Source organism: Sinocyclocheilus rhinocerous, unplaced genomic scaffold, assembly GCF_001515625.1.
Source record: "Sinocyclocheilus rhinocerous isolate Xijiao unplaced genomic scaffold, SAMN03320098_v1.1 scaffold864, whole genome shotgun sequence".
NCBI classification, from domain to species: Eukaryota; Metazoa; Chordata; class Actinopteri; order Cypriniformes; family Cyprinidae; genus Sinocyclocheilus; species Sinocyclocheilus rhinocerous.
In genome coordinates this window covers 81,943-105,587 of record NW_015645567.1, presented here as the reverse complement: position 1 = coordinate 105,587, position 23,645 = coordinate 81,943, and the positions used below count along the sequence as shown (strand labels likewise).

The following is a 23,645-nucleotide window of genomic DNA, read 5'->3' as shown; positions in this document are numbered from 1 at the left end:
GGCATGACAGATGGAGGCGCCGGTGTTAAAATACTCCGCCATTTTGGTCATACAGATAAGAGTAATACATCTTTTGAATCTGTAAAGCCTCTACGTTTATTTGTGTGCACTTACTAAAACAACTTTTGTAAAATAATTGTAAAAGCAAACAGGATGCGCTTTCTGCTGTCTCGGCCTCTGTGAATTTGAGCACGAAACTCCGTGTATATTTGCCTTACAGACATGAAAAATATATCTTTAGAGCGTGAAATGTCTACTTTCAAATAGAAACAATTCAAATCTGAAAAAAACAAATATTCTCAGATGTAATCCGTATGAAACTTGCATGCAGGCGCATCCACTGTGGAGATGACGAGTCAGTGTCGCCGAATTCATCTCTTAAGCCGAAAACACAGAAAACACTAGTTTATCAATGGATTATTCAAATGTTAATGCAGTGTAATCTTACTGTTTTTCCCTGACACATTCATCATCATTACTTCTGCCTATGTGCTGTGACAAGCTTTATGCATGCGCTAGAGCGCTTATTCGGCTATGTAGGCAATTAAAGGCTCATTAGCATGATTTAAATGGTTTATTAATAAACGTGCGATTAGTCGACTAATTCTTAAAACGAACGACTACTAGTTGACCAGAAAAATCTTTAGTCAAGGGCAGCCCTACTGAATATACATTACTGTTCAAAATAGGGGTTGCACAGACTAGTCGACTTTAATGCTCTGAGGCTTTAAGCTTGACGTCGACTAGTCGCTGGTCCTATAGAGGGTGCAACAGGACGAGAAATCTTTGAAGTCCACATTTACGCTCCGTTTCCAAACAGTTAAAATGACAAATAAATGCATTCTCCGAAAGTGCTCCACAAGACTTGTCATTATACCATCAGGATGCTCGAAATTTCAACAAATTTCGATCTAAAGTATCCCGATAGAAATTTGTTGCCCATTCTCAATGGGAAAGAGCTCAAGCAACATCACTCGGCGACATTGCTCAAAAAGTTGCCCCTTGTATCATCACCTTCAAGGTTCAGATATATTTGTTCATTCATGATGTCATCAGGGACTAGTTGACGTCGACTCGACTTCCATCGCATAAATGTCGACTTTAAACATTCTGAAGTCGTTCAACCCCTAGTTCAAAAGTTTGTGGTCAATAAGTTGGTTTTTTTTTGTAAGACATTAATGTTTTATTCAGCAAGGACACATTAAATTGATCAAAGGTGACATTAATAATTAATAGACATTAATAATGTTACAAAATATTTCTCTTTCAAATAAATGCTGTTCTTTTGAACTTTCTATTCAAAGAATCCTGAAAAAAATGTATCACAGTTTCCACAAAAATATTAATGTTCTCAGCATTGATAATAATCAGAAATGTTTCTTGAGCAGCAAATCAGCATATTAGAATGATTTCTGAAGGGATCATGTGACACTGAAGACTGGAGTAATGATGCTGAAAATTCAGCTTTGATCACAGAAATAAATTACATTTTAAAATGTATTCAAATACAAAAAAAGTTATTTTAAATTGTAAAAATATTTAATTATTTTTACTGTATTTATAATCAAATTAATGCAGCTTTGATGAGCATAAGAGACTTATTTCCAAAACATTATACATTCTATGTGCTTCTACCATTGACATTGTTTTTAATGTTTGTATCACAAAGAATGCGCAACCAGTTGATTTTATCTACACATTTAATGTCTCTTAGTCATTTTGCCTTGTCTCCCTCAGAGAAGCTGACCAGTGAACTGCAGAGCCGTGAGAACAAATGCATGATGTTGTACCGCCGTCTGGAGCGCTGGGCTGAGTGCAACGCGCTGTCCTGCAAGCTGCTCCTGAAAAAGTGAGTGCACTACTTTTCTTGAACAGATTTAACATAAATAGCCACTTCTGAGTGAAATTGATCCGTTTTATCGGTTCATTTGTAGTGCGTAAGATGTTAATCGTTTTGTGTCTTTCTCTGCAGCCCTGATGACTGGCAGTTCTACTTATTGTACTTTGACTCTTTGTTCCACCTCATTGATCAGAGCTGGACGCCTCCACAGGAAGGAACTCAGTAAGTAGAAAATTCACAGTAATTATATATCTGGGAAAGAATTTGTTGCACTTGAAATGGAAAGTCAAGTATACTGCGTTGTATACTGGCTGTAGGTTATTGGATATTCCATGCATATTGAGCACAGTTTGCATACTAGAAAGTAGTTGCTATTCTGTACACATCCTGTCTCGGTGTGTACAGAATAGTGTATATAATAGTATGCATGTTGTGGTGTGTTCCTCTCAACGCTGCAGTTCTGCAGAAGGGGAGGTGCATTCCTCCATATCCCAGGCCCTCAGCTTCATGGAGGACCGAATAGCCACAGAAGAAGCGAAGGAGTCCAAGCATCTGAGAGGGCCGTACCTGGCCCGTCTGGAGCTCATCAGACGGCTCCGGGAGCGCAGCTGTCCTGAAGCACAGCAGCTAGGTACAGGATGGGTCGGGCCGGTTTACACGCAACGCAGTCTGCATGTATGCTGTATATTTCTGACGTGTTTTCCCACCATGATGCAGGTGAACCTCTTGAACTCATGTTCCAGTTCTTTGTGAAGTATGGAGACAAGCCATGTTGCATCACTGACCTGAAGATCTTTCTGGATCTTCTCAAACCTGACCAACATGTGCAGGTAATCACGATGAGAAGCAAGATCATTGCATCACAGTAGATCCCCTCGCACCGAATAAGAAAATGCATTTTTATACATGTGTGTTTATGTGTATTTGCTTACCCCCAAAAGAATATTTAAAGTCATTACTGTGTTTAATGAGAAAAGCATCAAATAGACATTACAAAAAGTAGCTTTAGAAAGAAATATTTTATTTGATTCAACAGAATTTATTACACAGAAACTTTAAGGCTACAATGGCCATGTTTTTTTTGTTTTTTTCAGAAGCTGCATTTGAATTGGTATTTTGATATATTTACAGACTGTTTATTGCAGCTCAGAGATGGCATGAATGCATTTACACTGCAATTACAATTGCATAAATAATGCCATGAGATTAATGGGTGAATTTTTGGGGGGTTTAATTTTTGAGTGAACTATCCCTTAAATGTTTTGTTTTGTTGTTTTTATTAATATTGGAAATATGAAATGATAGGCTATAAGAAACTAAAACTGCCAGTAGGTGGCTGATTCATTCAGGAATTAAACAAATGGCTCTCTTTATGAATGGGCCATTGAGTCATTGACTCACTTGATTCATTCAAAAAGCAGAATTATTCAGAAACAAATCACCGCTGTTATCCTCGGAGACGCACATCAGTTCTTCTGTGGCTTTATAGATATTTTTTTTTTAGCAAAACTGAGCAAAAACAGACCATATTTTTTCTAAAATATAACACTATTAACTTCTTATTTGCTTAACTGTTGGATAAAATCAATGACATTTGCACTTGTGCTCTTTGGGTCAAAAACAGCACTCATGTGATAATGCTCTCTGCTTGTGTGATATTGTTTAACTTTATAATATTTCATGTATATTGAAAATAGCAGAGGACCTAGGACAGATCCTTGTGGTACTCCTTTATTTTACTGGTGATAATTGAAATGATTAAACATCAAATTTTCATTTTTGGGTGAACTATCCCTTTAAGCCTCAAACATCAATACATTGGATTGGTTTCTTCTTTAAAAAAAGGAAAAATATGCATGGTTTTATAATGTTATACTAAAACTAAAATTAAAACAATGGAAAAACCCTTAAGATAACCTGTAGAAAGAAAAAAACACATCTTAAGCACTCACAATAACATAAGTGGACTTTGAATGATTAATTGCCGCTTTGAATGATTACGTAATTGTGGCATCCGTAATTGTAATCGATTAGAAATGCGGTTAATTGTGCAGCCCTAGGTTCGTATGCAGGACAGAAGCAGTACAGATTCATTGTGCTTTCACACAGGACACACTACTGATCCGCGGCTGTATACCACAAACATGACCTTTATCCATTATTTTAATTTCAAATCCAAACGTCGTTACTGAAATTGATTTTTCAGCATTGTTATTCGGTTTTTACACAGTACAGTACAATCTTTCATAGACATATTCACGTTTAAACGCAATAAATGTAAGCAACATATTCAATGCATTTTACTTCTAGATTTATAGCTTATATCAAGTTGCTCAAACAAGCGGCAAAACATTTTAAACACAGCCCATAGTCTACTTTTCTCCTGTTATAAGGTAGTAGGCTATCACAAGCATTTTAAATTAAAACTTAAGAAACAGTCGACTCTCGTGCCTTTTCATTTGCATTTAAATCTTTATTACATTATTGCGGTTCATAAAGAACTTTGTTTTTCTACCTCCACGAGTGCCATCTATGTTGCCTTGTTCATCTAGAACTGTACTTTTCGTTGCTTTACCGCCTTCACAGCCGTGTGTTGAATGTGAAACACAGTAGACCTTAATTATATGCATTTATGGTGTAATTACTACATTTTCATGTCAATCCATGTTCATTTTTACCGCAAACAATGCGCCGTCACTTTAATTGAGCGCATACAGCACAGCAAAAATAGACTCGGCGATCGCCGCGCTGCTGTGCATTGCACTGCAGTGTGAATGCTCCAACTTGTTAGCTGGGGCACCGAAAAAATATGCACCGCATATTATGCACTGCAAACAGAGTATGTGTGAAACGGGCGTAAGATGACCTATGTAGGTCTGGGGCGGGGTGGGTTCATTAATAATTGAACAATTCTTTTAAATATATATGAACTTTCTTGCGACTGTCTTAGTTCATCAACAGGCTAATGGAGGCCGTGCCGCTGGGCGCTCCAGGAGAGGATGGTGTTGCTTTTCCAGGAGACACGCGGGCTCTGCAGAGACATCTGTGTGTGACCCAGCTGAGCCGCAGTCTGGGTCAACAGCACGCGCTCAACACCCAGGGCAAACTGGGCCTCATCAAGGAACTGAAGGCACATTACCGGCATGGCTTACAGTTCGGTAAGCAGATGACTAGGCAGGTTGAACTATTATGATTTCTTTCTTTTCAATTGATATAATCCATGATAATGCCAGTGTCTAATATTTATTTCGCTTCCTATATTTATTTCTATTTAATCTATATTTTATTTGACCTGTAATGTTACAATTTCCTGTTTTCTTTCTGTTCTAGGGAAGTCCTGTTTAAAAACAGAGCTACAGTTCTCAGATATGTACTGTCTCATGGCGGCTCATGTCTATATAGACCTGTGGCTGGAGACGGGTGAGTTGGCTCCTCATTCACAGTCAGCTTGATTGAAAGCGTTCATGTTTTCATGTTATTGAGGAACGAGTGCTGTGTCTGTGCTGTAGGCGATCAGAACATGTTGTGGCAGAGTCTGGGGCTGTTAGAGGAAGGTCTCTCCCACAGTTCCTCCAACGCTCAGTTAAAACTGCTGCTTTTGCTTCTGTACTGCCGTCTGGGGGCTTTTGAGCCGGTGGTAGATCTTTACTCCAGCCTGGATGCCAAACACGTCCAGCACGACACCATAGGGTAAGAATGTGTCTTTTATTAATATGTAAAGGCTATATTAAATTATTTTGTTATTATTATGTTCCTGGTCTTATTGTGCAGAGTTGATCAGTGCACCTTATTCTAAATTTTAAAGAGCAATTATTTTATGATTGTTAGAGATGCAAGATTTATAACTGCATATTAATTGCATACATGAAATATTGTACTTTATATTGGAAAACCAATTGTACCATTGAAAATATACACATTACCATACACATTAAAAACTAAGTAAACCATGTAATAATAAATAACCAATAAAATCACCTGGTTTCTGTTGTAACCAAGATGTGAGTGTTATTTTAGTATTATTTATATACTGTTATAGTACTTGTTAATATTTTGTATTACCTTTTATTTTTATATATATTTTTTAGATTTATATATATTTTAGTTTAAGTTTTGTGATGTGCTTTTTTACATTTTTTGTAATATTTCATCTTCTGTTTAGCTTTAATTTGTTTTTATTTCAGTTTTAGTCATTTTAGTGCTTAAACCTATTTTATTTCAGTTAGTTGCCAAGGCAACATTTCTAATTTTCATTTAAGTTTAAGAGTTTTTTAATCTAATTTTTATGTTTGCTGTATTTCAATTAACAAAAACTATTTTTAATGGACCCTTTTCACAGACTGTAATGATGTTTCCACAGTTATTAAAATCATAAATCTAGCAATGTTTTTTATACTTTTTTTAATGTACATTATAAATGTGTATATATTTTTTTATAATATTTAGATTTTATTGTATTTCATATTTTCAGTTTTGAATGAACAGAAGCCATTTTAATAGTTTTATTTAACAATAACACTGGTGAAGAAAAATAATAAATATTTTGTTTTATATGTGTGTGTTTTTAACGAACCAACAAAATAAATAAAATTTGATTGCCTTGTGTACCAGTTCAAAGTAAAACAAATAATAATAAAAATAAAAATACACTTCAAAATATTTTGAAAAGTGAAATTTCTTCTAATACAAGGAAAAAAACAAGAAATTCACAGATATTAAGCCAATAATATCATAGTATGCTTTTCATGATCAAATCTATAAAAATAAAAAAGATAAAGTCTTGGAATCACATTAATGCATCACAGTATGTCATATTAGGTGAAATGTACTGAGCAAGCAGTTGTTTAAATATGACTCATACTGACAGTGTGCTTTTTGGTTTTGTCTTTGTCCAGGTATTTATTGACCCGCTATGCAGAGTCTTTGGGCCAGTTTGCTGCTGCTTCCCAATCTTGTAACTTCTCCCTCAGGTTTTTTCACTCGAACCAGAAAGATGTACGTTATCATTGTTTAACAGCACTTTATGTACAGAATCTTCTAAAAATTACAATTCTGTCATCATTTACTCACGCTCATGTTGCTTGATCCTGCAGACCTCAGAATACGTTATTCAAGCATATAAGTACGGTGCTTTTGAGAAAATCCCGGAGTTCATCGCCTTCAGGAACCGACTCGATCACTCGCTGCACTTTGCCCAGGTGCGCACAGAGAGAATGCTGCTGGACCTCTTCCTGGAAGCCGACATGTTAGTTGCTTTATCTTTACCTGTCGTATTTTCTGCCTTTTAGAAGCCACAAAGTGATATTTTGACAGGTTTCTGATTGTTGCCTTTTCATTGCACAGATCGTCTCCTTTAGAGGAGAGTGTAAAATTGATGTCTCTATGTCCGGAAGAGGACGACATCCTGTGGGACAGCTTAAGGGACAACCGCGACCTGACTGTCCTCGTCAGCTGGAACCCTAAGGACCGGTACGACGAGTCCATCCTCCTGAACTATCACACGTTTTAAGCTTTGGTTTGTTTTAATGATGATCACACACTGCAGGCAGCTGAACGAGGAGCACAAGCAGCGCTCTCTAGAGGAAGACACCCTGTGGCTGAGATTGCGGTCGCTCACGCTGCGTCTGATTGGCTGCATCTCTGCGCTCACTCACCACACATCACGCAACTCTGAGAAGACGACTGAAAACGGAGTGGCAGCCAAACCGTCTTCTCTACGGTCGCTGCTCTCACAGCTAGAAAACACACTAAACCAGGCCACGCAGTTCACGGAAAAACAGCTGCAGGTCAGAACCGTTACAGACCGTTTAGCAAATGCAGTTTTTTTTTTAATTGGTCCAAAATCCTGCACCACATAACTGTACATGCTTTTAATAATGAATTTAAACATTTTAAATTAAAATATACAGTTTCCCATACACATCTGTTATTTTAGTATTATTTATAGTATTTATTAATATTTTGAATTTGCTTTTATTTTTTTTATTTTTTTTTTCATATTTTATTTACCTTTACATTTTTTTTTTCCATTTTAGTACTTATTTTATTTTGGTTAACATTTCTCATCTACGTTTTTCTATCTAATATTAAGATTTTATTTTATATCAATGAACAAAAGTTATTTTAATAGTTTAATTAGAGTAAAACCATGTATTGTATCAACTATCCAATAACTTTGACCCTAAAACTAGTCTGTTTCTGATGTAACCCAAATGTGGGTGAAGAACAGTGTTATTTTACTATTATTTCTATACTATTTCAGTATTAATATTTTGAATTATATTTTATATTTTGAGTTTTCATTTTAGTTTTAGTAATTCTGTAATGAGCTTTTGTCATTTTTATTAGTTTATTTTAATTTAGCTTTATTCTATTTAATTTTAGTTTTAGTAATTTTAGTACTTAAGCTTGTTTTCAGTTGCCAAGACAACGTTTCTAATTTTCATTTAGTTATTTTATTTCAATTAACAAAAGTGATTTTTAATAGTTTTAGTTACAGTTACAACACTGGTGAAGAAAAATAACATTGTTTTATTTTATGATTTTTCAAATTTTTGCTAACAATATTAAACGCTAACAAAATAAATACATTAACATCAAATAAAAAAAAAAATGACTACCTTGTGTTTTCTAAAAATGTAATGAATACACAATTTTCAGAACATATGAAGAGTTCATTTGCAAAAACCGATAACTCAAATTTTTTTTTTCTTCATAGCTCTTTTTTTTTTTTTAAGTGGCGTTTATCGGTTTTTGCAAATGAACTCTTCATATATTGGATAGGAAAGGAAGTTAAGTCCATTGATTGTGTGTGTATGTTGTGGTTCACAGCATCAGTACCCATTTGTGGGTCCAGTGCCGTCTCGTCTGGCTCAGGCTCTGTCCAGTGGTTGCTGTCAGTGTCAGCTCTCATCTCTACAGCTCCCTCTGCACCTCCAGGAGCTCGAGGCCGCTGGACTGGGTTCGTTACTGCACACCTCGTTATGTACAGTGTCCGTCTGCTTAGCCAATCCTGTTTGATTTCATGGCAAATAGCATATTTATTCTGTAACAGTCAGTTTTAAATGTGATTTTTCTGGCCTGAAAAAGATTGAAACAAATAAGATTCTACTAAAAAATATATATAATATTATATATTGTTTTATTTTTTATTATATATTTATTAATTTATACTATTTATTATATATTACATTATGTATTTTTTTATTATATTTTTAATCCTTCAATTTAATTTGACTTATGATTGTATTACACTAATAATTTTGTCTCTTGTATTTTTAGATGAATCAACAGCACTTCAGACACAAATTTCTAATCTTTTCAAGTCTTTAGCAGTACAACTTCAAGGTATGTTTAAAATTACTTCAATATTTTTGAACATTTTCATGTTTAATTTTTCACATTTTATCACAAGTTTAATCAATATTGGTATCCATATTAACCAATATTGGTTATTTTCTTTCACTAAAATGAAATCATTTTGTTTCTGATTTTTTTTTCTTTTTTGCTGATGAAACCAATTCCATGTGGCCAGCATAATAATAATAATAATAATAATAATAATAATTCAGCCCACTTTCACTATCCAATCAAATCCTGATGAAAATAATTCACCCTAAATGAACATTTTTTTAAATTATTTATTTTCTGTTAATGTAACCAAGTCCATGTGAGCAGGGAAAATAATAATAAATATTATTGTTATTATTATTATTATTCAGCCCACTTTCACTATCCAGTCAAATCCTGAAGAAAAAAATGCACATTACAGAAGTTAAATGTGTTGCAAATTATTTCATGTCGACTTTTTCCTACATGCTTTTCCAGATATGTTGGAAAAATGTAAAGGTGACCCATTAGAAGTTAAAGACAGTCAAAGCACGACGCAACACTTTTTACTGGAGAATCTAGTCTACTTTGTTGAAGTGAGTCTCTCTCCATCACTGAATTTAAGAGAATACAGGACTCTCTTGAGAAAATAAAAATAATTCATTCTTAACTGTTGGTTCCAGACCGTTTGTATCGTCCTATGGGTGTCTAATTACTGTGGAAGCGTCCTCCGACCCTTGAAGTCCAGTTTACAGAAGAAGAAGAAAAAGAAAAAAGAAGCCAGCACTGTAACGGTAGTAACGGCTCTGATCTCTCCCGAGTCAAGATTTATGCAGTGTAGTTGGAGGGAATGTGGATCAGTCTTTGTTTATGTTCTGATTTGTCTCTCCCACACAGCCGCCGGTGCTCTCAGCCTATCAGGAGTTCAACAGCAGCTTGCAGAGTCTCCTCAATCAGGCGCTGGAGCACATCAAGAGCCAGGAGATCAGCCTGACGGCGCTGAAGCTGGGAGCCCTCAGTCTGGAGGGACAAACCCAGTCTGAGGTGCGTCTCTAAAAGACAGACTTTTGATTATCAGCATCATGTCTGGATACTATTACAGGGCTCCAGACTGCGACCATTTTTTCTGCCGGTGCGACTAATTTTTGTGAGCGGTCGCACTGGCGCGACCACCGCGTTGTCCAACTCTTAATTTCCATTTAGTTTGTTGAAGTATTAAAATAACTCAAATTAAATAAAACTAAAAACTTCATAAAAGACCTATACAGACATAGTAAATTCAGACATAATGTAACTCAAATTAAAATGAATAACAAATACATTTTTGTGAGCGGTCGCACTGGCGCGACCACCGCGTTGTCCAACTCTTAAGCTCTGCCCTTTCTGTTGCATATGAGAAACATCAAACGGCAAACGAAAGCGAAACTAAACCTCGCTACATTTCCGCTGTGCAGCGCGGACCGTTTATCAGCTCGGACCGTGACGCAAACAAACTCGTCCGAGCTCAGAACTGCTTTACTCAGGAGCCAAAGTTGATTTCGCGACAAATTAAAATGAATAACAAATACAAATACAAATCAAACTACATTAGTTTATCAGTAATCCTAAAAAATAACACTGCCAAACACACATGCTAAAAAACAACAATTTACTGACACACAGTAAGAAATGGTTATAAAAACTGAAACAGAAGCGAAACAAGTAATAGGAAAGAGGAGAAATAAAAAGCTATACTTACTATTATTATTATTATTATTATTAATAATATTATCATTATTATGTTATAAATATAATAATATGTTAATATATGTTATAAACAGCGCTGACACACGTCAGGAAACCAGAAGCGGTAACACTATCTGTAACCATGGTGTTGTGGTAGAAATAGTCGAATGCATTACATCATTCATTTCAGGGTTTGTACAACCTTTTGAGAGAGAAATTCAAGCACTTTTCAATGGCTTTCAAGCATTTCACACAACTATTTTCAGCACTTTAAAGCTCTAAAATGATCCAGTTTGAAGGTTATTTTTAATGGGATAACCAAAATATACTTTGTGGTAAACAAACACTTAATGTAAAATTTAAAAAAATAAATCAAATCACAATTATTGCCAGTAGACAGCAGCAGAGGAGCACTTATTGGCTTAGTAGTCATTCATTTCTACTTTTTCTCTATATTTTGAAATTATAAAATCACTCTTATAAAATATCAAATGATCAAGAAATCAGATTTTGTCATAATTTTACACTTTTTAAGAAAAGTCGCAAAGTGCCTTGAAAAGCAAACTTTTCTTCAACTTGCTACTAAATCACACATAATCACTGAAGTTGGTCAGTTCCATATACTAGAAGAATAATGGTACATTTAATAAGAGTGGAATATATCATTTTTTCTATATAAAATTAGATTTTGCACCTGTTACTGTTGTTAATAAAACTACATTTTGTATGCATCTTAATTCAAGGTTAATGATTTACTGTCAAATCTGTATAAACAATAAACAAAAGAAAAACAAGAAATGAACATGAACTATTAGTAACTGCACTTGCAAAGCAATAGTAATTTTATGATTAAATGATCTATATTTTAATACTCCCACACACCACCCCCAGCGCTACCAAATCTGCTCCTGGCGCCACCATCTGTAGAACTTAGTGGCGCTGGTGCCACTGCCCTCAAATGTTAGTCTGGAGCCTTGTATTATAATATGTATTTATACTTTAAATTGGCTTTTATTTTTAGATTTTCATTTTTCTTTTTCTTTTTTATATTTCTATTTAGCTTTAATTGTTTTTATTTCAGTTGGTTTTCGATATTCCAACATTTATCATTTTAAAATAGTTCTGAAGGAAAAAGTTAAGGATTTTTAAATAAGAACAGTTAAGAATATTCCCAAAAAATGCTTCTTAGTGGTATAGCAGTCTTAAGAAGAATTCAAATTCTTGAAAAGAATCTTAAAAATAATTCATTTAATGAATTTATTGGGTTGTTTCAAGTTAATTGTTGTAAATATAATATAATTTATAATGTATAATTTTTAAATTGAATTGTTTAATTTTAATTAAAAAATCTTTTGTTTAATTATTTTATTTACGGAAAAAAGTTAAGAATGTTTTGTATTCCCAAAAACACTTCTTGACTATTATACCAAAACTTAAGAAGAATTCGGAGTCGTCTTAAATTCATTTTATTTAAAAAATAATTATTTAATGAATTTGTTAGGTTATTTCAAATTAATTGTTGTAATTCTAATATAATTTAATTTATTGATTTTTAAAAAAATTATAATTTATTTTGTTTTTTTTATGATTTAATCAAGTTTAATTATAGAAAAATTTAGTTTTGATTTTTAATCATTTAATTAAAGTTTTTTTTTTTTTATTGTTTAATTATAATTTAAGGAAGAAGGTTAAGAATATTTTGTATTCCCAAAAATACTTAATTATAACAAAACTTAAGAATTCAAATTCTTGAGAAGAATCATCTTAAATTGTCCCTTGTCATCATTTAATTAATTTATTGGGTTGTTTCTAATTAATTGTTTTAAATATTGTTCTTAAGAAAATATTTGAAAACTACTTGGGACTTATAAAATTTCTTAACTTTTGTGAATCTGGCCCATGGTCCCATAAATAGTGTAAAGCTAGTGAAATGCATCAGTGTGTATGCAGTCTGAGGTTAAACTAGGTCATGATGCTTCAAAGAAAGCGTTTCTCAGTTTTTGACCGCTGTTTTCTCGCTTCATTCAGGCGGAAGAGACCTTCACGAAGACGGCCATGGATAAGGTACAGAGCAGCTACCTGCGCTCGCTGCAGGAGATCGGGGAACTGTTGAAGAAGAGAGCGGACACGTTAAAATCCCTCAAAATCTGAGCGCTCCATCGATCCGGTCCCCGACCCGCACGGCGTCCTCGGCCCCTAACGCAATCCTCCCGTCTCAGTCTGTGAACTCGGCTGGTCTCGTCTCCTCTTCCTATTTAACCGTCTCATTACTCACGTACAGACACAGGCACAACAACGGCTTCAGCACAAACATCTGCGGTGCTCTGCACAGCACTTTTAAGTGGAAACGAAAACTTCATGTCCCTAGCAAAACTACATAGGCAAATGAAAATAAGCAATTTTAGAAGTACTTCTATAAATTATTGTACATAGTGTGAAGATAAAGAATATCAATGAGAACTCCTTGGCGAATTAAAGTGAACTACTTTGTCCTTTGTCGATGTCTTGCGTTATTGTCTCTCTCTCTTCCCAGCCGTAAACCTTGCGATTGACGGTTCGTTTTCAGACGACACTCCAAAGCAAAACGGGCCCTAACGGTGCCGCTCCGTGTCGCAAGTAGCCAACTTCCAGACTGACACTCTCTGCGACGCGTTTACGTAGCCGTTCGCGATTCACAACCAGCCAAGAGCTACGCTTCGTCCCGAGGAGATTTTGCGCAAACTTTCGGCGGGGTGGCGCGAGTATCCAGATGCTTCGGGTGCTTCTATTGCGATATTTGTTTGTATATTACAAATGACTTTACTTGAGCCACAAGCGTACGAAATGTAGCTTTCCCGACTGTTTGATTGGAATCGCCACCATGTGAAAACAAATAGCATCGAGTTCTGCTTGAGGTTTGGGAAAGTTTGTGTATGTTTGTTAACGTGATGGTCAAAGACGTTTATTCAATCATGTTTAGAATTAATTTTATGCTTAAATGAATCGATTGGTTGGGGCGTGTTGTTTACTTTGAAAAATTGTGATTGCACTGATGATGATGTTTTATAATCGTTGCATACCAAAAATGTCCAAATTAACCTTGCGTTAAAGGAATAGTTCACCCCAAAATGAAAAATCTGTCATTTACTCACTCGTGTCGTTCCAAACCCATTCGAAATTCGCTCCTCTTCAGAACACAAATAGTTATATTAATCGATTCTGAGATATTTCTGTCCCTTCGTTGAAAGTCTTTTCACCCAAAACACAGACGCTTTAAAACATTGGTTAAAAATATTTTAAAAAATAATTAATGTGAATCTAGGGGTTTGATTCAAGTCTTCTGAATAGACAGGATCGTTTTATATGATGAACAGATTTAATTTATGCTTTTATTCACATACAAACATTGAAGGTGAACATAAACAGAAGCTCAACCGTACTTGCTTGACGCGCGAGAACGAATCTCATTGGTAAACATTGTTTGGCGATGAATGTTTTTGTGAATAAAAGCCTAAAATAAATCCTTTAATCTTCAGAAGACTTGGAATGAACTCACTCGACTCGAAAGTTTTGAAGTGTCTGAGTTTTTGGTGAACAGACTTTCAATGAAGGGACAGTAACATCTCAGATTTGATTAAAAATATCTAAATTTGTGTTCCAAAGATTTTGGGTAAATTATGAGCGAATTTTCTGTTTGGGGTCAAATAACTTCAATGTCGCAGTAGAGCTGAAGATAGGGTTATATAAGTGCAACTTGTTTACAATGTTTCCGAGCGCCATTATGAATCATGTTTCTAGCGTGTATTATACGGTGTGCTGCAATCTACAAGCTTTCACTGCTTTAGACCTGCTTGGGGAGGGTGGAAAGACGCTTTTCTCTTCTTTATTGTTATTTTGATCCAACACGACGGGATACGGCTCTACTTGCGTGGCTCGGGGACTGAAGGGCTCATTGCGTGTCCTCACCGTCACAAAGCACGAGGACGACGGGCGCGTCTGGACTGAGGAGGTCGTTTGGAGATGGTCAAGACGTGTCGGAAGGCTGTCGGCGGATGAATTCTTTTATTAGGGAAATTGAGAAAATACAAACAAAAACACTGGAATGTGAAAAGGAGTTTTTTAAATAAAAAGTAAATGTTCCACATGCCGTGTCTGCTTTTTTTTGCACCCTTTCATGCAATATGAAATGTATAAGCAAGGTTTGCTTTCACACGGCTTGCTTTATCTTTAAAGTCAGCATGAAATCAAGAGATTTACTTTATATATGTTCCTGGTCTTACTGTGAGTGATTTAACATTGCATGATTTCATGTTGACTTAAAAATGATTTGATCTTGAAAAATTGGTTTGCTTTTGTATTTTGTTTGCTTGCAGGATTTTGACCTTTCCAGACAAATATTAATTTCTTAAATAATTATTCCAATCATATATACAATTATGTAATAAAAAATGTTATATATATATAAAAAATAAATGAAAACTAAATTTAAAAGTATATTTTATAACTCATAATTACATAATTGAATCGCTTTTTGAATTTTACAATTCAGTATAAGCAAATTTCCTCCATCTGTTTACAATTTTTTTCTCCTGTAAATGTCCTGTTTCACAGAAATAATCAAGTTATGGGGGAAAATTAGTTGCCGTTTCATGTTGACTTCAAAAAATATTTGATCTTAAAATATTGGCTTGCTTTTGTATTTTGTTTAATAGGCTACAGGATTATGACCCTTCCAGACAAATATTTAATAATTAAAATGTTATATTTTATATAAATGTACATAATTTAAATATTATATATAAAAAATTAAAACTCAATTTAAATGTATATATTAGTTATAATCACGTAATTGAATTGCTTTGATTTGATTTCTTCAACTTTTCACATTTTTTTTATTTTATAATATCTTAGAAAATACATTTAAAAGTGCATAATTATATTAATACATAACAATTTATACTTGCGTGAATCAATAGCTTTCTGAGCTTTATTACAGTCGATCACTTGCAGATGAGTATAAATGAGTAGTGCCGTAAACTGAATACTACCTGTTGCAAAGTTGTTCGTGAATTCTTTGTTTTTCAATTGTAAACTCCAAATATGGCTCACTCCGAAATCAAATTTAATGTCAAGCACGTTAAAGGTTAGCAGACATGTCAGTTTATTAAGTAACTGTTGCATGCAAATGTTGCATGCATTTGCCTGTCAAAAAGTTATTAATAGCTTCCAGCAATCCCACTCATCTGCAACCGACGTGAAGGGTGTGGAAACCAAAAAGATGACTCGATACAAAGAGTGACTGTGTATAACTTTCTAAAACTAAGTGGGTGGATGTGTTAGAGAGTAAAACAAGACAAAAGCCACATGATTTTGTGCGGTGTGCGTCTATTAACCAAATGACATCATGAAGCGGACGAGCCCTTTCACTACAAAAGCGCCTTTCTGTGCATCAAGTCTTTGTGACTGAGTTACAGTAGCACACGTGTGACCTGCGATTATAATACTGCTCACAATGAGGAGAATCTCACCAAACATGTCAGATTTCAGCCTGAATCCAAAGAAAAAATAATAAAAAAATTTGCATAAAATAAATGCAGCCTATATATATATATATATTCATGAGTTACACCATAACCCAATTCCCATTGTAAAATATTTTTTAATAACTAAAATGCAAAATATATGGTGTTGTTTAAATTGTAGTTTAAATGTAAGTATTTACTAGTATTCACTGTACAGCTAAATGTATTACTATAGAAGTTTTAGACATTTATTTACAAAAAAACAAAAACAATTGCGAGATGTTAACCCTGAATTCAGAGGAAAAAAGTCCGAATTGGGATTTGAGTGTATATCTCGCAATTCTGACAATTTTTTTTCCCTAAAGTCACAATTACTTTTTTGTTTTATTCCATGATGGGGGGAAAAAAACTGAAATGTGAGATAAACTCAGAATTCTGAGAAAGAAAATCAGAATTATGAGACGTAAACTCAGAATTGAGAGAAAAAGAACAATCTTGCAATTTTGGCTTTTTTTCTTCAGAATCTCGCAATTCTGACTGTTTCTCACAATTCTGAATTTATCTCACAATTCTGTTTTTTTTGTTGTTGTTTTTTCATGCCGGAAACAAGCTTCCATACATTACAAATGGGGCGTTTAATGCAATAAAAAATAAAATAAAATAAATAACAGAAATGAGTTTACAAAAATAATCCAGATGCATTACAGCAAAATATAATTTCTTTTTTTTCCTCTAAGTGAAACATGACATGAATGTGTGAGATTCATCTGTCAAGAGTTGCAGAAAGCAATATTCAATCATTTCTACAAACAAAGTAAATCAAAAAATGACATCTTCCAGCTATGAGGACACTATATAAAGATCCGAAAATAAAATTCTGTGACAAGAACAGCACTTTGTTTTCATATAAAACAGGTTGAGCTACATTTCTAAGCAGGTGTCCTAGTGCGAGATATTAGTGAACAAATCATAATATATTAGAGCTTCTAACACGAGGAAGGATGATAATTCAAACTTCTTAATTTCCTGTGCAACATCTCTGCCATCCATTAAGCACTGGATATACTGAACACAACGTCTTTCGCTACTTTCCCCTCTTGGATCGTCCTTTCCGGCCGCTCAGTTTGCCGGGGCCGTGGGCCGAGGGCCCGGGCTGTGGGGCGGCAGGGGCCGAAGCGATGTTGATCTGACCCTCTTGGATCTCTTGCCGGGCGTCTGCCGGCATGCGGTCGATCTGCTGCCGCGTCTCCAGGTAGAACATGACGTCTCGCAGCTGCTCCTGCAGCTCGGCGATCTGGCCGTCTTTATTGGCCGCCGCCTCGTGAGCCCGCCTCTCCTCCTCCTGCAGCTGCGCCTGGAGCTGCGTCTGATTGGCTCGCAGGCATCGGTTCATCTCCTGCTCCTCCCGCAGCTCTTGACTGAGCTTCACCACTTTGTTGTTCAGCTGTGAACATCTGCAGAAAACAGCGCAAAAATGTCAAAAGACTGTGTAAACAGTGTATTACTGTTAAAAACGGCCTTTAAATAAACAATATTTACTACTAATAAATACACTGCAATAACTATAGCCACTACATTCAAGAAATAAAAAAAAACATAAAAGTTTAAAATAAAATAAAAAATCACAGAAAAATTCTGAAATCTTCCACCGAAGGAAATCTCAAGATTAATTTATATTTTATTAATTAATATTTTTTTATTTGTATTGATTTATATTTATTAATAATATTACTATTATTATAGTACAAACATGAACTTAAGTCACCAATATTTTGGAAACTATGTTTACCATGCAGTGTTATTTTATTATCATTCAGTTTTCATTTTTATTAAGGTTTTAGTCATTTCTATTGCATTTGTATGTGTTCTTTATTATTATTATTATTCCTCCCGAATGGGAGTCTATGGCAGCCCTATGAAGGGAACATAGGAAAATGATGAAATTTGGCACACTTGTAGTGATGGTCATGAATAGTGATCTGACCAACTTTGGGGTCTCTAGGACCAACTCTATAGCGCCACCACCAGTTCAAAAATTCACTTTTCAAACGATTATTCGGATGATTATGAAAAATTCATTTGAAAGGTAAAGTAAATTTTACTTCTTCTCAATGGATTGTTTTTCTTTGACGAGTTCGTTGAGTTTCCGCTCCAAACTGTCACACTTGTCAATCGTCTCCTTGAATTTGGCCTTCATGTTGTTGATCTGAAACCCACACAAACATAAAGAAGCTGGATCACTGATGTTCATACAAGTTATAGCAGGTTATTATGATCTTTAACATTATGCTATTATGGTTTTGTTCATGTAAACTGTGCGGTCCTCACCTCCTCCGCTGTGTCTTTCTCCAGATGAACTATTTTATTCTCCCAGTAAATGCGCTGAGAATCCAGCTGGCTGGTTAATAAATATGAATACTGAAGGAAAAAGATATGTTAAAAAAATTATAAGGTGATGAAGAGGATCCAAGACAACACACACACACACACACACACACCTCGAGCTGCAACGCATCGATCTTCTCATCCTGACACGTGTCGCCCTCACACTCGTACTGCACCATCTTCCCGTCGGTTTTACTGGCAACAAGCCGATGGACGTAGTTATCTGATCAACATAAGGACAAAGGCTCAGAGTCACAATTCTTACAAACTATTTGAAATATAAAAAGTTTGAAAAATCTAATTTAAAAATAAAACATTCAAATATGAAACAACATTCAATGCATTTAACCTGCATATTTTATGAGTGAAATAATAACGGGGGAACTTGATTTTATCCAGTTGTGAAAACAAAAATGAACTTTTGAATTTAAAAATTAAAATTAAAATTCCAAATGGCTCTGGCTAGTCTGATTGGACCAGGTTTATAATAGTTAATTGAAACTAAAATTAAAACTAAAACCATAAAAACCATTTTAATTTTTATATGAAATAAAATAAATAATAACGGAAATAACTTATTTTATTTCAGTTAGTTGCCAAAGTATCATTTCTCATTTTATTTTAGCTTAACTTGAGGTACTAAAATAACTCAAACCTAAAACTGAACTGAAAATTAAGAATTATATAGACATATTTAAAAAATAAAACTAATAAAAAATTTAAAAACACAACAAAATTACTATAACTTTAAAATTTTAATGAAAACAGAAAATATTAATAAAATAATTCAAAAACATTTCATAAAAACAATGTAAAACATGATAATAATCCATAATCTGACATATTTTAATATGAATGATCAGCAATAAATAATGTAAGGCAAGACTTAATTTTATCCAGTATGATTTGATATTATTCAATATTAATCACCAGAAAAGTTCATTTCAGTGAAAATATAGAACTATTATTTTCAAGCATGCGACTGCACATCAACAGAATTCCACTAGCAGCTTTGCTCTCTGTGACATCACACACCTCCAGCGTAGTCCCAGACCCTATGATTGGTCAGCTGCATGGCGTAAGTGTGCTGCGTTTCCTCAAAGTGCTTGTAGGCATGACGACTAACGTAGCGTCCGCAGCCGATATGACCGCAGATAAGACAGATCCACAGATTCTATGAGACATTAACAAATATGGCTTAAATATAATATAATGAAACGTCCATCTATGTGAGTGAGACCAGGGCTGCAGCCTGCAACAAACAATTATTTAAAGGGGTCATATGATGCTTAAACCGCATAAACACATTTCATTACACCAAATAATGTTCTTTTTAACAGCATCATACGACCCCTTTAATCAATTAATCTGTCGATTAAGTACTCGATTAATCAGTTTTATTTTCAGTATTTTAGTTGTTTGTTTTTTTTTTAAAGGTCCATACAGTGTGTAAACTGTGCAAACTGAAAAATGTATCTATGTAGGATATATGCTATACATTATATGATAAAAGAAAACAAAGAAGAAGAAGAAAAACAAAGACTATTTCTATGGAAGACGAGAGCATCAAAACGGAAGTTAGAATCTATAATGGCGGCGCTCATCGGTTACTCAGGAAAAAGGTGGATAGTAATCATATTACATTTATATCCAATTAAAACAGTCCCTTTATATTTACTGCTCTGATAAAATTACCACCATCTGTGTTACATGCAGCATTTTAAACCTACATTTAACAAAATGTATAATTAACAGCATGAGTATCGTATGAGCACTTAATGTAGAATATTCCCATGTTTAGGATAACTTGAGTCAGGTGCCTTTCCCGCAGCAGATCGCTGTGCATTTCGCATGTCTTTTGTCCAAAGAAATGTGTTATTCATTACTGTAACGATGTTTTCTGTGTGCGATTAATCGATACTCAGCTTCTTTTCTGTTGATTTTATCGATTAGTTGTTGCAGCCCTAAGTGAGATCTGAAAGATTTGTTACCTCTTGCACTCCACACTCAAAACACTTGTTCTCCTCCACGGGTTCAGGAGTCTGACAGTATCTGCACACAGGACACCTGCAGAAGAAGTGCACACTATTAGTCTTCTTAAAGGGATAGTTCACCCAAAAATTCTAATTTGCTGAAATGTCCTTATCCTCAGGCCATCCAAGATGTAGATGAGTTTGTTTCTTCATCAAATTTGGAGAAATGTAGCATTACATCACTTGCTCACCAATGGATCCTCTGCAGTGAATGGGTGCCGTCAGAATTTTGGCCAAAGCAACGGTTTGAAGTTAAAAATGTTTTAATGATGGATTTGTTTTGGATTACTTGTGGATTATTGTGATGTTTTTATCAGCTGTTTGGACTCTCATTCTGACGGCACCCATTCACTGCACAGCATCCATCGGTGAGCAAGTGATGCTACATTTCTCCAAATCTGATGAAGATACAAACTCATCTACATCTTGGATGGCCTGAGAGTGAGTGAATGTTCAGCAAATGGATGAACTATTCCTTTAAAGACAATGTGACGTCAAAAAGACCATTTACTTTCTTCATTAATGTCCCTTCTTCAGTCTAAATCTAATATTTATGTGTCATAGTTTGAGTTAGTAGTCTGTTCATGTCAATAACTCATAAGAATGAGCGTTAGTAATAGTGATGCATGCTTTAGCAAACTCCACTAATAATATCATTACCTACTTTTCATGCCCAATCAAATCCTGATGAATAAAATAAAGTCCCACCCTACATAATTTCCCACTGAATATCGGTTCACTCAGAAATATGTCACATGAATGCATCACACGTGCCAATAATTCATGTAAACACTTAAACCTGAAACCATCTCAACAGCAGCGCTTTGAACTCCCATTGTGTGCATGAAGCATGACACTGTGACGTTCATCTCACAGGTCAGAGGTCAACTATGACAATTACACAAAAACACAACAGCGAGAATATAGAACGGCCCAGCAAACTTTTATGACATGTCAATGAAGAATCAGGATGAAAAGGTTAAAAGTGACGCACGTAAATAACATGAGAGCAAAAGATGAGCATAAACAGTGTCATGCACTGATGCATCATGGGAGAAGAATGTGACGTGAGGGTGTGGGTGAAATTTTCCAAGGCGTGAACAAAATGAACTAAAAAAATATTAACTATATATATATATATGTGACCCTGGAGCACAAAACCAGTCTTATATATTTGTAGCAATAGCCAAAAATACATTGTATGGGTCAAAATTATAGATTTTTCTTTTATGCCAATACATACATCAATGGAAAGCTTATTTATTCAGCTTTCAGATGATGTATAAATCTAAATTTTGAAAAATAGACACTTAAGACTGGTTTTGTGGTCCAGAGTCACACACACACACACACATATATATATATATATATATATATATATATAAACTTACAACTTATGGTTGATAAATGTAAAACAAATTAAAATGATTTAAATATCAAATGAATATAATAAGTCAATATTAATTATATTATAATTAGGGTAGGGTCAGACTTGAATTTATCCAGTAGGATTAAAATTAATATTACTATTTAATATAAATGTTCCCAGTCCACACAACCTTGGATATATTACCAGAAAAGCTATTTTATATTAAAATATTTAAAAAACAAATATTTTTTGTTTTTCAAATTATTAGAAAGTAAGTCATTTTTATAGCAGGTTGTGAATGACAGCACTCACGATGCATCCTCCCATCTCTGCAGACACTGGCTGTGAAAGCTGTGGTTGCACAGGGTGGTCAACACGCCGTTGACGGACTCGTCCATGCGCTCCAAACACACGGTGCACTTGGGCAGCTCAGTCAGATCCATCACAGGTAAACTGGCCCCCTGTTTATAATGAAGAGTTTGAGATCATTCAAAACATTCCAGAACACTGCAGCTATTGTTATGCATGTAAATCAGTGCTGGAAACACAACGCGTGTGTGTGTGTGTGTGTGTGTGTGTGTGTGTGTGTTTCAACAGAAACAGCTAGTCAACAACAAAACAGGTTCATCCTGGTCACTCAAGCAATGAATCGGTCTAAAACAATGTTACACTGCCAAGAATTTGAACACTTAGTGTCGTTTCTTCAAATCATAGTAGTTGCATGCTATTAATTTTAGAACCTATTGTAAATAATTACATCTAAAACATAAATGTGGTTGTTCTGAGTATTTTAAATATGTTGATGTGTAGTTGATAAGGTGTTTGGGTGGTTGCCAATCATTTTAACACTTAGCGTTAGTGCTTTGTTCAAATCATAATAATTGCTTAACAAACCACACATCAATGGAAAGCTTATTTATTCAGCTTTCAGATGATGTATAAATCTCCATTTTTTAAATTGACACTTAAAGGGATAGGTCACCCAAAAATGAAAATTAGCTTGTTATTTACTCACCCTCAAGCCATCCTAGGTGTATATGACATTCTTCTTTCAGACGAATACAATCGGAGTTATATTAAATATTAATAATGTCCAGGCTAATCCATGATTTATAATGGGAGTGGATGGTAGCCCAAAATTTGAAGTCCAAAAAATTGCACCCATCCATTATAAAAGAAGCCCACACGGCTTCGGGGGGTAAATAAAGGCCTTCCGAAGCAACGCGATGCGTTTGTGTAAGAAAAATATCCATATTTACAACTTTATAAACCTTAATCTCTAACTTCCGCTAACTGTCGTACGCTCGTGCACGAGAGAGTGGCGTCCAGCGGATGACGTAGGACGGAGGCAAACACGGTGACAAACGCGGAAGTGACGAACGTGGAAGCGCAGAGGAGAGAGCACAACAAAACACCGGTCACGAATTAGTAGTACAAAACGAGGATTTGTAAAGAAAAATGTC

At 34.8% G+C, this 23,645-nt stretch overlaps 2 protein-coding genes across 6 annotated transcripts in view; one reads left to right on the top strand and one right to left on the bottom strand.

Annotated features, from left to right (window-relative positions):
* LOC107706762 (N-alpha-acetyltransferase 25, NatB auxiliary subunit-like) overlaps positions 1-23,645 on the top strand; it is a 48,595-nt gene that overhangs the window by 11,375 nt on the left and 13,575 nt on the right. For 3 of the 4 annotated variants that reach the window (XM_016510565.1, XM_016510567.1, XM_016510568.1), the window contains 17 exons: positions 1,738-1,849; positions 1,973-2,062; positions 2,299-2,471; positions 2,558-2,670; positions 4,791-4,998; positions 5,171-5,260; positions 5,350-5,530; positions 6,736-6,835; positions 6,934-7,085; positions 7,184-7,309; positions 7,386-7,626; positions 8,672-8,801; positions 9,122-9,187; positions 9,668-9,765; positions 9,853-9,963; positions 10,067-10,213; positions 12,923-15,013. In XM_016510565.1, coding sequence (XP_016366051.1) covers positions 1,738-1,849; positions 1,973-2,062; positions 2,299-2,471; positions 2,558-2,670; positions 4,791-4,998; positions 5,171-5,260; positions 5,350-5,530; positions 6,736-6,835; positions 6,934-7,085; positions 7,184-7,309; positions 7,386-7,626; positions 8,672-8,801; positions 9,122-9,187; positions 9,668-9,765; positions 9,853-9,963; positions 10,067-10,213; positions 12,923-13,045 — 2,261 coding nt within the window. In that variant the 3' untranslated portion in view covers positions 13,046-15,013. Of the gene's footprint in view, positions 1-1,737; positions 1,850-1,972; positions 2,063-2,298; positions 2,472-2,557; positions 2,671-4,790; positions 4,999-5,170; positions 5,261-5,349; positions 5,531-6,735; positions 6,836-6,933; positions 7,086-7,183; positions 7,310-7,385; positions 7,627-8,671; positions 8,802-9,121; positions 9,188-9,667; positions 9,766-9,852; positions 9,964-10,066; positions 10,214-12,922; positions 15,014-23,645 lie in introns of those variants that run through there. The other variant, XR_001636180.1, reaches the window with a different exon arrangement.
* The window catches only part of LOC107706763 (BRCA1-associated protein-like), a 12,448-nt gene continuing 5,814 nt past the window's right edge, over positions 17,012-23,645 (bottom strand). For both annotated transcript variants that reach the window (XM_016510569.1, XM_016510570.1), the window contains exons 6-12: positions 22,495-22,643; positions 20,772-20,847; positions 19,816-19,954; positions 18,894-19,003; positions 18,724-18,813; positions 18,498-18,601; positions 17,012-17,849 (exon numbers count right to left, since the gene is read on the bottom strand). In XM_016510569.1, coding sequence (XP_016366055.1) covers positions 17,480-17,849; positions 18,498-18,601; positions 18,724-18,813; positions 18,894-19,003; positions 19,816-19,954; positions 20,772-20,847; positions 22,495-22,643 — 1,038 coding nt within the window. In that variant the 3' untranslated portion in view covers positions 17,012-17,479. The remainder of the gene's footprint in view (positions 17,850-18,497; positions 18,602-18,723; positions 18,814-18,893; positions 19,004-19,815; positions 19,955-20,771; positions 20,848-22,494; positions 22,644-23,645) is intronic.